General features: G+C 47.7%; 1 protein-coding gene across 7 annotated transcripts in view; it reads left to right on the top strand.

The window, feature by feature from the left end:
- The first annotated feature begins 1,692 nt into the window (after window positions 1–1,692).
- The window catches only part of BCAS1 (brain enriched myelin associated protein 1), a 105,479-nt gene continuing 91,162 nt past the window's right edge, over window positions 1,693–16,009 (top strand). For 5 of the 7 annotated variants that reach the window (XM_046680028.1, XM_046680025.1, XM_046680026.1 and 2 more), the window contains exons 1-3: window positions 1,799–1,994; window positions 12,023–12,099; window positions 14,409–14,487. In XM_046680028.1, coding sequence (XP_046535984.1) covers window positions 12,028–12,099; window positions 14,409–14,487 — 151 coding nt within the window. In that variant the 5' untranslated portion in view covers window positions 1,799–1,994; window positions 12,023–12,027. Of the gene's footprint in view, window positions 1,750–1,798; window positions 1,995–5,835; window positions 6,216–12,022; window positions 12,100–14,408; window positions 14,488–16,009 lie in introns of those variants that run through there. The other 2 variants (XM_046680022.1, XM_046680023.1) reach the window with 2 other exon arrangements.

The raw sequence follows: 16,009 nt of genomic DNA, 5'->3' as shown, positions 1-16,009 counted from the left end.
GTGTCTTTCCCAGTACCTGTCCCTGCTTTTAGAACCAGGGCTTCGCATTTTCCCTTTGCACTGGGTCCTGCCAATCACGTAGCCGGCCCTGCCTCCACGGATGCTGCTGACTCAGTTAACACTGGATGGCAGGCTACAATATGCCTGAATAGCAGCTAAATGCCTTCCCTGAATGATGCTCCTTGATGGCCCAAGTCGCTCTTCTCCCTAAACCTCCTATTCTGCCTCTGTAAAATGCGTGCAAAAATCCTAATTGCGGTGTGGCCGTAACTGGGAAGGACGGATGCAAAATGCTTTGCAAAGAGTTAAATGCCATCCACATGGCAGTTATTGTCACAAATAATTAAGAGGGAGCCAGGCCAAACAGAAAGTGCTTGTCAACCTCCTCTGTGGCAGGGACATGGCCATCTCATACTGCAGGGTGCTGGGAGTCAGGGAGACAAAAGTTGGCATGAAATAAACACAAGGGTGCTCAGAGCCAGGGAGGGAGCAGAGACTTGGGGAGGCAGAGCGGCCGGCTCCCAGTCACGCAGCTGGTCTGTAAGCGTGGAAATCTGAACCCAGGGCCAGGGCCCAAGCTCCTGAACCTACAGGCCAGGCTGCCTCTAAGCTTGTGTTGGCATGGTGTGCGTGCATGACAGCTGCTTAATAACTGGGTTTTATTACATTTCTGATTTAAACGTACAGCACTAAGCAGGAACTGAGTTTACAGCCCTAATTATGATGCGTCTGATTGTGAATTCAGTATTTATTTAAATAGTATTTTTGTCCCTTAAATGTTGCTTCCTGAAAGGGGCCTTCTCTGGCTCTTGCTGTTTCTCTCTCTTAGCTGCCTTGGCTGTTCTTTCATAATGAGGCTCACACTCTGCGATGCTGTGTTTATTTGTGGGACTCCGTGTTCAATTACAATGAGCCCCAGGGAGGGTGGGGACAGAGTCTCTTTTCCTCACCTCACTAAACTCAGGCCTGTATATAGCCTGGTCTCAACAAGTAGTCATGATGGGAACTTGGATAAACATATTTATGAATAAAGCCACAATAATTACGACTTTGCATTTCCCTGAATGTTTTCTCAAGAACACTGACTACTATAACTTAGCATGCTTCCCTTTTTGCATTGGCTATTAGGAAGCTCAAAGCCACATGTGTGAAGCCTTCGTAGCAAGTCTGTAGATCAACATTCACATTTATTGATGATCCTGGTCCCATTGATGTACCCACTCTTGTTTTTCTATCTTCCTTTGCTATTTTTGATTCGTGCTCTTATATGTCCTTGTGAGACACTTTAATAAATATCCTTGCTGAAATTAAATAAACTAAGCCGCCTGTCTCAAATTTCTAGTCTGGAGAGAAGAAGAATGCCCTTTCCAATGTCATGTTCAGTCTCCAGTGCAATAAGCCGCCCTTGGATTGCCTGCTATCCCGTGGCCAGAGCCCCTTGGGAGTGATGTTTATGTGACTGGGGGTCGTGCAGTGGGTGAGATGCTATTCCTTTCCAAATAGGTGGTTAGATGGCGGTGGAGCTGGTGTTCTGGAAGGAATGAAGGTGAAAGGCAGACAGAGCTGCAGAATCCTACAGAACGTGTTTTCCCTGCTCTGACCGTCACCCATGGTTACTGGGGAAGGGAATTATGCGCCCAGGTCCACCGGGGCGGCCGCGGTGGGTGCGCGGGGCACTCGGCGGGATGTTTGGAGTGCCAGGGAGGCGATAGCGCGAGAGGAATCGGGTGCTGGGCTTTTCTTGGAGAGGTGAGGACAGCCCCTGAATCCAGGAAGAGAACCTGCTTCTGCCGAGAGGAGGGCCCCACCCACGCTCTGTTTGCCCTGCTCTGTGTATTCAGTCAGCAGGCCCCAGACGAGGAAGCAAAGGGCAGGGAGCTGAGCTCAGTGGACAGCCTGGGACTGGCAGCACAGCTGGAGACACGGCACTTCCAGCAGGAGCAGCCGCAGGTGACACCAGGGGACTGAAGACACTCCCACCAGGGGCTCAACAGGTAACTGCTTCCCGATCCTTAAGGCACGGTGTGAGGGTTTGCTGTTTGTGGCAGGCAGTGAAATATAGCAAGTAGGGGTCAGAGAGGGTTGAGTCTGACTCCAGCTCTGCTAGGATTCACTGCATGGCCCAGGCATGTGTGAGCCTCAGTTCCACCATCTGTGAAGTGGACCCAGAGCTAGCCTTATTTAAAAGGGCCGTACAAGGATTAATGACAGTGTGTGCAGTGTCAGGGACAAAGCAACAGAAACAGCTCCTATTTGCGTCGATCCGTTGAGGGGTCGTTTCAAGTGTAAAACTTGGGGAAAAGGTAGCGGATGGAGGAGTATGCTCTGCGATTTGGGGACCACTGTCAGGACAAGAATGCCCCACAGGAAAGCCGATTTTGCGTCTGCACCTGGGAGCACGGTCTGAGGAAGGGGAGGAGACAGGGAGAAGGACGCCTCAAGTGCCTTTGAGAATCTGGCTCTTTATTGTCTTATTTAACATTCAAAACGATCCTTCGAGATGGGTACTGGATTCAAATCCTGGCTGCAGAAATTTGCATTGCCCTCTGAAACTCCAGTTCCTGCCTTGAATTGTCACAATGATTAGACGGTGGGTGCCCTGGAGCCAGTCTCAGCCCCACCAGGGGCAGGCTGGGTGCCCGAGGGCAGGTGACTTTACCCCTCTGGGCTTCAGGTTCCTCATCTGTAAAATGGGCATCATAATAGCACCGAGACCAAAGTGATGTCCGTGAGGCCTGAGAGGACTAACGTGTGTGAACACCTGTGCGCTTAATAAATAGCTGTTATTTTTGTCCTTGTCATCAATGCCGTTTTACAAGCAGAAGGATGAGGCTAGGGGCGGAGGTAGGAAGTTGTGGTCCTGGATTCAATCCAGGCCGGGACTTGAATGACAGGAATGAGGTATGCAACTTGGGCACAGAATTTAAGAGACATCAAAAGCTCAGTCATCAAGATAGATTATATTTTGAGGCAATATTTAAAAATTTTAAAGGCAATGCCAATACATCCATGATGAACAAAATAACAAGTTAAGCAAAGATAGGATTAGTAACAGCATTAATTCTGGTTTTTTAAAATGTGTTAAAATATATTATTCATCTTGCTGGCTGTTTTCTGGCGCCTCCCTGAATTGTGCCCCGCGGGAGTCACGGCACCCTTGTCTGGGCGTCTGGGCCGGGCTCTGCTGTGATTGCGTGTTCGAGTCCTGGGGTGTATATATTGTGCTTTCTCCCCAAACAAAAGCCCAGAGGGAGGGCACCCAAAGCAGTTTTCAGTTTAAGGGAGAGCAGGGGAACAAGCCAACGTTCAAAATCACAGAGGATTCTTTTTCTGAAGAGTTCTGAACTCGGGAAGTGCTGTCTTTTTAGGAAAAGGGCGTGTGCTTCAGGAGAGCGAGGGGTCCGTAAGAGCAGATCCCAGCTGGTTTCCGTGACAAGAAGTGCACAGGGAAAGGGACGGAAAAGAACTAGGGAAGGTCGACCACCCGACTCCACGCAGGCTCAGTGTTAAACGTTTGTTGATTGTCTCAGTGTCGGCAGCTTCTCCTGCTGCCCAGAGCTGGGCCGGGAAGCCGGGAAGGACTTGAGGACCCATGTCACTGGACCTGGTTCAAACCCAGCTCCGCCTCTTCTCAGCCTGCTGACCTGGGGCCGGTCACTCTTTTTTATCCGTTTAATGAGCAGCTGTGAATTGAGAATTCACTGTGTGCAAGCAGGACAGAAGGCCCCTGCCCTCGGGGAGTTACATTCTGGGGGTGGGGATTGCATCACCAAGCTGCAGTTTCTTTATCTGTGTAATGGGCTGCTGTAAGGAAAAAGACGGAAGCAATGGAAGTCAAGCGCCTGCCCCAGGGCCAGGACCGGGGAGGAGCAAGCGAGGCGCCTGGGGGCAAAATGCAGGGAGTCGCTCCCTCACAGGGGCCTAGTCTGCCCCTGCCCAACCCTGAGAGGGATGCCTCCTTGCATGTGGCATCTGGGCGCTTCTCTTGCCTTACCCTCATCCTGGCCCTACCTGGCTCACAGTAAGTCTTGAGTTATGTTACCTGCTATCATTATTAGCTTAAGGATGTTCAGTGCAACACTAAGAAGAAGACAGCGAGCTCTCAGCCTTCTAGGAACATCAACCATTTATACAAACATAGCTGAGTGTTCCAACAGCAAGGTATCAATTACCAAGCGTTCTTATAACACCCAGCACAATTTTGATGAAGGTGCCGCTTTCCCTGGACCCACACAGTCCACACAGGGTGCAGGGCTTGGAGAGCACAGCGAAGGCTGGCTTTCGGTCCTCATGTGCCCCCTTGTGCGGGAGGCAGCCTGCACCACTGCACAGGGCAGCCCTTGTGGTATCTGCCGTATTCCTAGCCCTGGGCTGGGGAACTCCGGGAGACGCAGGACTGCAGGACCTGGCAGAACAGGTCTGTTCTCTTTATCCCTATTGACCTTGCCTTCACAGCTGGGGAGGCAGCTGGCTGGTTCTGCTGGGTGTGCCAGCCTGGCCATGTTGGCATTGCCCTCAACTGGGTGGCGAGCAGGGCCCGAAGTTTGCCTACATTCCATTGCATTGATCAAAGGTGTTTCTGTTTACTCAGTGACTAATTCTGTCACCATTCCACCCTTCGAGGACCTTCCCCTTCCATTTGACAGTCGTTGAGCTGCCGGCTGGCCAGGTAGCCGCAGAAAAGCTCTTTCTCCAGGACAGCTTGAACTGTGTTTGCTGCCGATCTGTTCCCAGGCGGAGGGCTTACTGTTAACCTGTAACTAAAATGAGGCGACGGGAACACCAGTGATTGGAATGAAAGAGGAAGGGTTCGATGGGAACTTCCAGAGGTGGGCGATTCACTCCGGCACGGGAACCCGGAGCTGACGGGGTCAGAACATTAATAAGAGAAATAAATAGTTTAGTAAGAACTAGCATTTTCTCATTTGACTGCTGCAAGCTCTTGTGCTAAATCCCTACAAAGATTAGCAATGACTCTTCAATTTGCATTCCTCACCCTAGATCAGACCACGTTCCTTGACTAGTTATGATTTTAATTTCTTACTGCAAAAGCAGATATACAATAAATATTTTCTATTCTATGTTGTATTACGTGACATATAACAATTTAGTAAAATATAGCATAACTTCTATGGCCAAGGAGACAGTAGAAGGTGAGAAAGGAGACAGTTAAGAGTTGAAGTATGGCAGCAGGCCACCAAGGGTTGAGTCCTCCCACTCACTAGCAGAGGATGTGTATTAATCAGCTCGAGCTGCCATAACAAAAAGACCATAGACTGGGTGCCTTCAACAACAGCTCTTTATTTCCTCAGGATTCTGGAGGCCGGGAGGTTCCAGATCTAGGTCCTGGCCAATTGTGTTTCCGGGGAGAGCTCTCTCGCTGACTCACAGTCGCTGCCCTCTCACCCTGTCCCCACATGGTAGAGAGAGAAAGAGAGAGCTCTCGGTGTCTCCTCTTATAAGGGCACTAATCCTATCGGATCAGGGCCCCACCCTTACAGCCTCCTCTAACTTTAGTTACTTCCTTCGAGGCCGTATCCCCAAATACAGTCCCACCTGGGGGAGGGCTTCAATATGTGAATTCGGAGGGGAACCACTTCCGTCCGTAGCACCATCTGAAGCTCCCTGGGCTCTGTTTCCGTATCTGTAAAATGGGTACAGTAAAAGTACCTTCCTCAGGAGGTTCTTATGAGGATGCGATGAGTTAACAGAGGAAAGCAGTTAGAGCAATGCCTGGCACAGAGCAGGCTCTGTAGAAATACGAGGTATAATTATTACAAAAGCATAGCACGTTTTATTCACCACTCACAGCAAGAGCTAATCTTTATTCCTCAGCTGCTGCACACCAGCCACTGGGCTAAACGTGGCATGGACCGCACCCTTTCCATCTTCACTGACGAGGATGGATCTGCAATGATCTTTCCTCCACCGCTGGGCTAAACACGGCATGGACCACACCCTTTCCATCCTCACTGACGAGGATGGATCTGCAATGATCTTTCCTCCACCACTGGGCTAAACACGGCATGGACCACACCCTTTCCATCCTCACTGATGAGGCTGGATCTGCGATGGTCCTTCCTGCGTCCCTCACCTCTGCAGACCAGGAGCTGAGGCTTATGCACACAGCTGTGCTGAGCCAGGACAGGAACCCAGGCGGGAGGGCTTGCTGTTTCACCCCCATGGACTCATCCTCCAACTAGCTCTTCAGAAACGTAGGTCCCTAGGGGTTACTGGGCTGTAAGCGTGAGGAGAAAACCATGAAGTCCAGCCCCTAGAGCAGGGGCCCTCAACCTCCACACTAGTGACATTGGGGCCAGATCGTTCTCTGTTGTGGGGCCGCCCTGTGCACTGCAGGATGTTTAGCAGCATCTCTGGCCTCCACCCACTGGATGCCAGTAGCATCCCCCGACCCTGAGTCATGAACATCAAAAATGTCTCCAGACATTTCCAAATGTCCCTTGGGGGGCAAAATCGCCCCCAGTTTGAGAAACACTGCTCTCAAGTTATTATGAGTCAGAAATAGGAACATATTTCTAAAGAGAAATTTTCAACACAATAATGTGATTCATCAAGGAATATGACAGGATCTAAAATATGAAATATAAATTTATAGTCCTGAATAATTGGGACCAAGCCTCAGACATTATATACATGTACCCATATTTCTCACTACCACTCGTGGGTGCTCACTCCATACCAGGCATGTGCCTCCCCCACTTCCTTCCCCACAATACCGTGATGGATGAAGACTCTTGGGTAAGTGCCACAACCTCTCTGTGCCTCAGTTTCTCATCAGTAAATTGAGAAAATAATGGTGTCTAACCCAAAGGGTTGTTTCAAGGACCAAGCAAAGTCAATATGCACAAATCAGAAGCACACAGCACACAGAAAACACTCCAAACACGTTATTACTGTCGTCATCATGCATACTGTCATTTTCCACAGGAAAAATGCGTTCAGAGGGCCCAGGGCCTCACAGTCATGCAATTGGTGGGGGCCTGGTTCCCTCCAGAGCTCCTTTGCTTGTGGGGAAAGTAGGGGCACCCAGACAAGGAGGAGAGCGTGATTGCTCCCCACTCCAACAGCCCTTCACCCCCCTCGCATGGGGCATTCCTGCTGACTGCCAGACGGCCCAGTGGAAGGCGAGGTGTCCAGGAGCAAGCACGCCCTGTGCACCCATTCTCGGGGAAGGAAAGCTGGACACCCAGGAGGTTTCTCTTGATTTGCAGGCTGACAAAACAGAGGGCGCACAAAGGAGGGCCCTGAACGGTTGTGAACGTTTTCAGATGCCCGGCTGAGCTCGATTTGTGGGCCCTGAAGGCCAAGGCCCTTCCTCCATCTGAGAATTCTGAACCCGGGTCTCTGAGTCAGGGGAGGCACCATCTCAGAAAGATCCCTGGCCCTGGGGATGCTTACTAACCCCGAAATATCGCAAACAGCAGCTCTCAGCCTCGCTGTCATGGAAATCACCTAGAGATTTGAAAATATACCCGACAGTCTGATGGAATCGGTCAGGCTGGGGCCTGGGCTTAGGGATTTAAGTCTCCACAGATGATTCTCACGTGCAGTCTAGTTTGAGAACTGGTTTCCAGGACACATCTGGCAAGTGGAGAAGCAAAGGGACTGTCTTGTCTGAACAACCCCCAGGAAAAGACTTATCCCACCTTCTCAAAATGCTAGGACCTCATACATGAGTCCAATTTCGAAAACAAAACCCCTGCCATCTGGCACCTTGTGTTTAATGTCAGATAAGGGCATAAAAACAGAACAGCTAACACCATCAGTTCGTGAAAGAAAGGGCATTTTGACATCACCTTCAAATTTTGTTTTCTCAAAATAAAAGCTAGCTCTCTCAAATAGGTGTTTTTCTGGATGAAAAATTCCTTATCTGATTTGTTTCTCTCATTTGTCAGAGACTGGAGAAAACATCACCCACAGAATTATCGTCTGAACCTCCTTGCGCCTCAGTTTTGCCATCTGTTAAATGGGGATAAAGAGTCCTTGCCTCGCAGAGTCCTTGAGTCAGCTTATAGGGTGATCAGCGCATCCTTGTTTGCCCAGGACTTTCCTGGTTTTAACATAAAAGTCTTCCTTCCAGAACCCCCTCACTCCAGGGACAGCCTGGACAGATGGTCACCATCATGGTATTTTCCACATGTGCCTGATGAGGAGAATCACCTGTGCATTTGCTAAAAATATAGATCCAGGGCCACAGCCCGGACTTTTGATTGACAGGATCGTGGGAATCGGAAGTACTGCCAGTTTCCTCAGTTGATTCTCACTATCAGGCAACTTTGGCGGAAACGGAATGAAAATATCAACAATGGTAATGATGATGATCCTAATCATGGCTGACACTCGCACGTACTCATCGTGTGCCAGGCACTCTGCAGGGCAGCTTGCATATATTAATTTGTCCAATGCTCACAACACTCTCTTAAGGTGGGTGCTGTTATCATTCCCATTTTCCAGAAGAGGAAACTGAGGCCCGAGGCTCAGGGTCACTCATTCTGTATGTGGCCCAGCAGGGAGCAAACCCGGCGTGTATCTTGCGAGCTCACGCTCTTGTGCAGTGTTCTGCACCGCTCTCAACCTGGATGCTCACCCTGGGCTGGCACGTGGCGAGCGCTCCGTACGCGACAGACGTGATTAGCATGATTGTTTTCTTAGTTGGACTATCTTTTGGGCACTAAAAGACTTGCCCTTCTGTTGCCAACTTTTAACAGAAGGTTTCATTGTTAAACATAAAAGCGTTGCCTTTGACCTCCCCAGACATTTTGACGTCGCTCCGCAGGCTGAATATAGTCATTGCTGCTGCTACTCATGTTGGCCAATAGGTGGCAGTCACCTTCTGTTTTTGTCCCATGTAAATCCTGCTCTTCGCAAAACTGGAAGGAAGGGCAGGAGCAATTTCACGACACGCAAGTTATAACTGCTGGTGGAAAGCAATGCGATCTGAATCCAGGTCATCGCTCCAAAAGAGCACGAGTGGAATCTCCTTCTTTCAGTCCACCTGGCCCTGAATTTGCCAAAAGGCTCCTTATAATGTGCAACGATCAGAAAAAGTTTCCATAACCTCAAACATTTTTATTGAAAGAAGCCCCCGAATTGGACTGAATTTAAATTGCATAAGAGGAGCTTTCCATTTGTAAACCGTTGGTAAATCATTTTTAATTTTGTAAAAAGCTGGATTTAGATGGAGACATTGTCCAGTGTGTGTATATTCTTGCCTGTGACCTTGGTCAAGGCATTTCACCTATGAACCTGTTTTCCCATCTGTAAAATTGGCACGATGATCCTGCCGTCTTGGTGCTTAGCTGCAAGCAGTAAATTAGTTCACTGCAAGCTCTTAGAACAGAGTCTCAGCATATGGTAAGCACTCACCAAATTTGTTATTATTGTTACTATTTTATCGTTACTATGGTTGTTAGAGTTGTTGTTTTTATACACAGTGGGGTCAAATCCTGGTCAGTCTTATTACTGGCCACACTTAATCTCTCAGCTGCCTCAATCTCCTTATTTGCAAAATAGGTAAAAATTACCTACAGTCATCTTGGACAGGGTTGGTGAACTTTCTCGAAAGAGCCACAAAGTATATATCTGAGGCTCTGTGGGCCATACAGCCTCTGCGGCAGTTATTCAACACTGCCTTTGTAGCATGAAAGCAGCCATACGAAGAAAATACACAAATGAATGGGTGTGGCTGTCTTCCAATAAAATAAAATTTTATTTATGGACACCAAAATTTGAATTTCATGTCATTTTCGTGTGTCACAATTTATGATTCTTCTGATTTTTTCCCAACCACTTATAAACATAAAGCCCATTCTTAGCTCCCTGGCTTTGTTAAAACAGGCCCCAAGCTGGATTTGGCCCACAGCTGTTTGCAGATACTGGTCTTGGGGATTCAACATTATATTTGTAACGTCCCATTTATAGATGGAAGTGATGGTCCATTGTAAGTATGCATTTCATAAAAAGAAAAGGTTGCAAAATAACAAGTGTCCTGTATGTTTTAGCACTGCTCAGCTTTATTACACGGCTTGATTAGAAAACATGTAAAGTCCCCAGATTTTATTATCTACCAAATTCCCCCAAGAGAGCAGGTGGTGAGATCTGTGACCCTTTTTGGGCCTCCGTAATTTACTCATCGAGTCTATTACCAGGGCATCGAAACTCAGACCGTGGGTCAGAGGCCCCAGGGAATCTTGGCGACGTGGTGGCTGCTTTTGGCCAGAAATCAAAAGTCCTGGCTTTTATTCCGAAAGCTGCCAGCAGCCAGGTCTGTGGAGACGGGCTAAACTGGAATCGTCTGTGTGGAAAAGGAAATTTGTAGGTAGCGAGGCAGTAGGTCTTAGTTGTGGCAGAAAGAGCGCCGTTTCTGGAACCAGTTGTACTCGGGGTCAGATCCTCATTTGGCCATTTTATGGATGTGTGTCCTGGGTGAGTTTGGGAGACTCAGTGCCCTCCTTTCCAAGGGGAGGGAACAAAGTGTGGAACATTCCAGTGGCTAGGAGCACAGGCAGCCTGTGTTTGACTCTTGCCTCTGCTCTCATTAACTGAGCGCCCATTGGAAAGTAAGTTAACCTCGTCGTGACTCAGCTTCCTCATATCTAGAAGGAGATGATGACAGCACCCATTTCATAAGGGAGCTGTCGGGCTAAACGAGACCATACAGGAAACGCACTTGGAAAACAGTGCTCCGGACTGAGCGCACGTGAAATCATTATTAGCCGTTGTCAGAACGATTAGCACAAGGCTCTTGAGAGGTTTAGTGACCATGTAGCATGTGCCTAGCTCAGTGCCTGCCAGGTGGGGGGTCGTTGTTCATGATCCTTCCCTCCATTCAAGCAGCAAGTAATCGTTTCGCACCTGGTACGTGCAAATGCAGTGCTGAGAACAGGAGACACCACGGTGGGTGAAAACTGACAAATCCTGCCCTCGGATGCTTACAATTTATTGGGGAAGGGAGACAGAAGTTAAATATTCTGTTTTGCCCTCTAAATCTGGGTCAATGTTCCTTCATTCCAGAACCATCCTACCTAGCCCTGCCACCTCCTGCCCTCTTCCACGACCTCCTCTTGCTATGTTACCAAACTACTTTTATTCTTAGCATTGAACGCTATGTGTTTTGCTTAACAAACACTTACATATTGCTTATTATGAGCCAGACATTGTTCTAACCACTTTACAAGCATTAACTCATTGAGTCCTTGTAGCAGTCCTGTGAGGCACAGAGAGGCTAATTAACTCATCCAAGAACACACAGTAAGGAGGGGTAGAGGGTTCCAGCCCAGGTTGTCTTGCTCCAGGCTCTGTGCAGATAACCACTATACCATGCTGCCTGGAACTATCAGAAATGGCCTGGTTTCTGGATCTATTATCTATTCATTTACTATCTGTCCCCCCCCACCCCCCGACATTTCAGCTCCATGACGTCAGGGGCCCTCCTCTGTTTAATTCACAGTTGTAACCCTAGTGCTTGGCACAGTGTAAGGCACAGAGTTGGTGCTCAATATATATTTTTGAATCAATGAATGAATGAAAATATAGCCAAGTAAATATATAATTACAAATAGTGCTAAGTGCTATGAAAAAAAATGCCAGTGCAATGAGAGGCTTTAACAGGCGACCTAATTTAATTTAAAGATCAGAGAATACTAAAAATTATAAGTATTGTTTTAATTATCCTCATCCTAGAATCTTCTTGATCTAACAGCTGTGACCGGCTAAGGGGGAAGAAAATGTTATCTACACTGAATACACTTTTCACGATGGCAAATATTCCCTCAGCAATGAAATGCAATTGCAAATTGGGGCTGCATTGACTAATTCAGTTGAATATATGAGTCCAAAATCTCCTCTCATTCTCCAAATTAAATATAAGCAGTTGGTCTAACTTGGCCTTGTGACACCCATAGTGGCTTGTCAGATCTCCGCACCTGAGCTTCATAGGCAAGAGGAAGACTTTTGTTAATTGGGGTTTTAATTTTTCTCTCTCTTTTTTTCTGTATTGCAGTGACAATGGGTAACCAAATGAGTGTTCCACAGAGAACCGAAGACCAAGAGAACGAATTGGAAACAGACGCTTACAAGGTAGTGTAGTGGTGGTCACTGGGCCATTAGCTACTAGCAGGAAGAGCAGAATAAACAGCCTGCCCCGTGCTCACCGCGGAGACCTGACTGACGATGCGCTGCTGTTCCCATGGGTTGTTCAGTTGTGTTCAAACCTCCAGGATCCATCAAGGAGATTGTTAAAAATGCAGCTCTGAGGCCCCACCTAAGACTTCCAGAATCAGAAATTGCAGGGCTGGGAGCCTATGGACGCTCTGTCTTTAAGGACCTCCAAGAGGATCCATTCCTATGGGCCAGTTTGGTCACTGCTCCTAGGGGGGTTTGGACTGGTGGTTCTCAACTGTGGGTGATTTTGCCCACCTCCTCCAGGGGACACTTGGTGATGTCTGGAGATATTTTTGGTTGTCATAACTCAGGTAGGGCTACTGGTCTAACGGGTAGGCCCAGGGATGCTGCTAAACATGCTACTGTGCACAGAACAGCCCCCACAATAAAGAATGATCTGGCCCAAAATGGCGATGGTGCCAAGGATGAGAAATCCAGGTTTAGATCAGTAGCTCAGAGCCTTCGCTGCACATTAGAATCATCTGGGAAACTTTAGAAAATTGTGATGCCGGAGTTGCGCCCTGGACCAATTAAATCAGAATCGTGTGTGGGAGTGAGGGCGGGCGTCTGCATTTTCAAAGCTCCTCAGCTGTAGCTCGTGCAGCCAAGGTGGAGGACTCCTAGTTCAGGAATCCCTCTGTTAGAGGACAGCGCTGGAAGGCCGGGCCAGGGACGCCCAGATGCTTCTCCTCGGATCTTCTAGGACCAGGTAGCAGAAAGCCTCATATCTGCCATCCGTGCTTCTGAAATCACTTCAGTTTAAGACTTGGAGCTCAGTTAAACATGAAATCCCTGTGGCAGGAAGATGATACCTATGAACTAACATTGATCATATCATAGAGGGACTTCCTGCCCAGAAAAGAAGGCTGGGTTTGAAGAAAAGGGCTGAAAACATAGGGGGTGTCAAACCTGATCCTATATGAGAACTACCTGGGAAGCTTTTAAAACCCCTGAGTCCTAGCCCCACCTGAGACCAACTAAAATGCAATGTCTAGGTATAGGCCCAGGTGTCACTAGTTGCTCAAGCTCCCAAGTGATTCCAAGTCTGGGAGCCTCTGGCCTCCAGGGGCCGGGCAGTCACAAAAATGAGCGAAGCAGGAGGGTGGACCCATCCAGAGGCACACCATCGAGATGTTCCCAGAGTCTTATTTTTTACCAGAAGTTGGAAAACGGTGTTAATGAAATCTCCTGATTTTTAAATATTGCCAACTGATTCTAAAATACTTAAACTCTGTGAGCCAAATAAATCAAATTTGCACACCAAGTGTTGGCCGAGTGTTGCCAGCTGTGACCTCAGGGCCAAACACTCATATGGGTTTGATGTTTAGATTTGTGATTTCTCAGTAGGGTTAATGATAAATTCAGGAAGACAGGCTTCTTTTAAACAAAACTATACAGGACAAGTCTTCCATATCCCGTGGGAGGATCCCATCTTTAAGAGGTTGCTATTTAGTCTTTTAGTGTTTTTCTCTTGGCACTTATTAACATATATTGTACTGCTAACCGTATTAGCAGAGTGAGACGACATGCAACGTACTGAGCATAAGATCAATATCTGATCAGTGTCAACTATTAGTGGTATAATTTAGATTATTTCATTACTAAAATGATAATATAACATACATTCTCTTTTGCAACTTTTTTCTTTCCATGTGAGTGTGTGTGCATATTTCCACGTGTATATATGTGTACGTGTATACACCTACATAATCTGTTTTAATATCTGTAATAAATACTAGAAAAGGGAAAAAAATCAGAGCAGTGGCCTAAAATTGGAAAGAGGTTGCAACAGTGAAGGTGGAGGGCGTGGGTGTGGAGCAGAACAAAAGCAACCACGCTCTTCCTGTATGTGAGGGTCTGCTGACAAGGTCTGGCTGAGGACTGTGCTCGCGTGCGCAGGACAGTGGAGCGAGGTTAACCTCACGGGTTTCGGAATCAGTGTGTTAAATTCTTGTTCCCCATTGTTACACGAGCGCCCCAGATCAGGCCATGCGTCCTGTCTGTGCGACGGGGTCCAGACTGACTGTGCATATGGGGCTCATTGAGACAAAGCACAGATCCAGTCCTCGGAGTGGGTGGTTTAGCTTCTCTCAGGCAGGATCGGAAGCAGGGTAGTTTCTAGAAGTGCAGCCTTTAAGTTTAACTTTGTGAGGCACCCTTGTGGCCTCGAGGTCTTCTGCTTTTCCCGAAAGACTTGACTCCTAATGCCACATGTTCTGTTCCAGGTGGCTTCTGGGAGTGAGTGTGGTCAAAACGGGATGCCAGTGATGCTGTCAACCCACACAGTTCAACTCTACGACGAAGGTCAGTGCCACACGGGCAGGCAGGCTGCTCCTCTCGGGGTCAGGAAGGGACTGCCATCCTGTTGATGGGAAAACCAAAGGAAGGGTTGAAGCCACGGGCTCACTTGGAAAACACTTGTATTAGTTTCCTGGGGCCACCGAAACACAGTGTCACAAACTGGGTCACAAACTCTGCAGGGTAGTGGCTGTGTGACGTGGGGCAAGTCATTTGACTTTCTAAGCCTCAGGTTTCTCATCTCTAAAGTGGGTATAAAAATACCTACCTCATAGAATCGCTGAGAGGATTCAAGGATCCTTCATGAAGCTTTTTACATGTTACTCAACACTTAGGAATTCTTCAGAAACCGGTAAAGTATACAAAACAACAGAATTTTCCCTAAGTGAGGGCAGTTTTAAAACAGAACAATATACTTATCTATTTGATTTATCCCAGAATACAAAACAGTAAATTCAATGTATCAAAAGTGGCCAGCTTCTACTATGTGAAGAATACATATAAATTATACAGGAAGAGGCAGTCTAGCCCAGTGGTTGCGGGTAAGCCCTGTGGAATCAGACTGCTGGCTTTGCCACCTACCAGCTGTGTGACCTTGAGCAAGTTACTTAATCTCTCTGAATCTTGGCCTCCTTGTCTGTAAAGTGGGATAATAATGGTACTTACAACATAGGTATCTGCTATAATAAATCATATTTTAGTACCTGGCACATAGGAAGTGTTAGCTATCGTTATTGCATTATGGTTATGGTTGCTGTCATTTTCATGTAAGTTTCTGGACCTCGGTTTCATGTCTTGAACACAGAGGTTTTAGAATTTCCTAGTGTAAGGAAAAAGCTCTGTTTTCCCTCTCGACACTCTACTACTCACACCACTTCTGACACCAGATATGTGGTTTTTTCGCCATACTAAGCACTTCTGCAATACTAGGGGGGTGTCCTACAATTCGATTCCACTCTGACACTGTCTTCCTTGAGTTAACATCAGATCCCGCAGTTTCAGCGCTCAAGCCCACAAGACTGCCCCCAACTTCAGATGCCACTTGCAAGTGGTGGGTCCCAGGTTACCCATGACATCTGTCCTAGTTGGCTGCAAATCAGAGGTTCCCATAACCCCCCAGTCAGGTTCAATCATTTGCTAGTATGGCTCACAGAACTCAGGAAAACAATCTACTTACTAGATTACTGGTTTATTATAAAAGCATACAACTCAGCAACAGCCGACGGAAGAGATGCACAGGGCAAGGTGTGGGACGGAGTGGGGACCTGGGAATGGTAGAGCTTCTGTGGCTTTCTGGGGCCACCCTCCCAGCACCTCCATGTGTTCACCAACCCAGAATAAATCTGAGCCTACACGTTAAGGATTTTTATGGAGGCTTCATTACACGTAATTGATTAAATTATTGGCCATTGGTGATTGAACTCAATCTCCAGCCCTCTCATCTCCCCAGAGGTCGGGGACTAGGGCTGACAGGTCCAACCGTCTAATCACAAGGCTGGTTCCCCTGACAACCGGCCCCCATCCTTAG

Source organism: Equus quagga, chromosome 12, assembly GCF_021613505.1.
Source record: "Equus quagga isolate Etosha38 chromosome 12, UCLA_HA_Equagga_1.0, whole genome shotgun sequence".
NCBI classification, from domain to species: Eukaryota; Metazoa; Chordata; class Mammalia; order Perissodactyla; family Equidae; genus Equus; species Equus quagga.
This window is presented reverse-complemented; position numbering and strand designations above follow the sequence as displayed.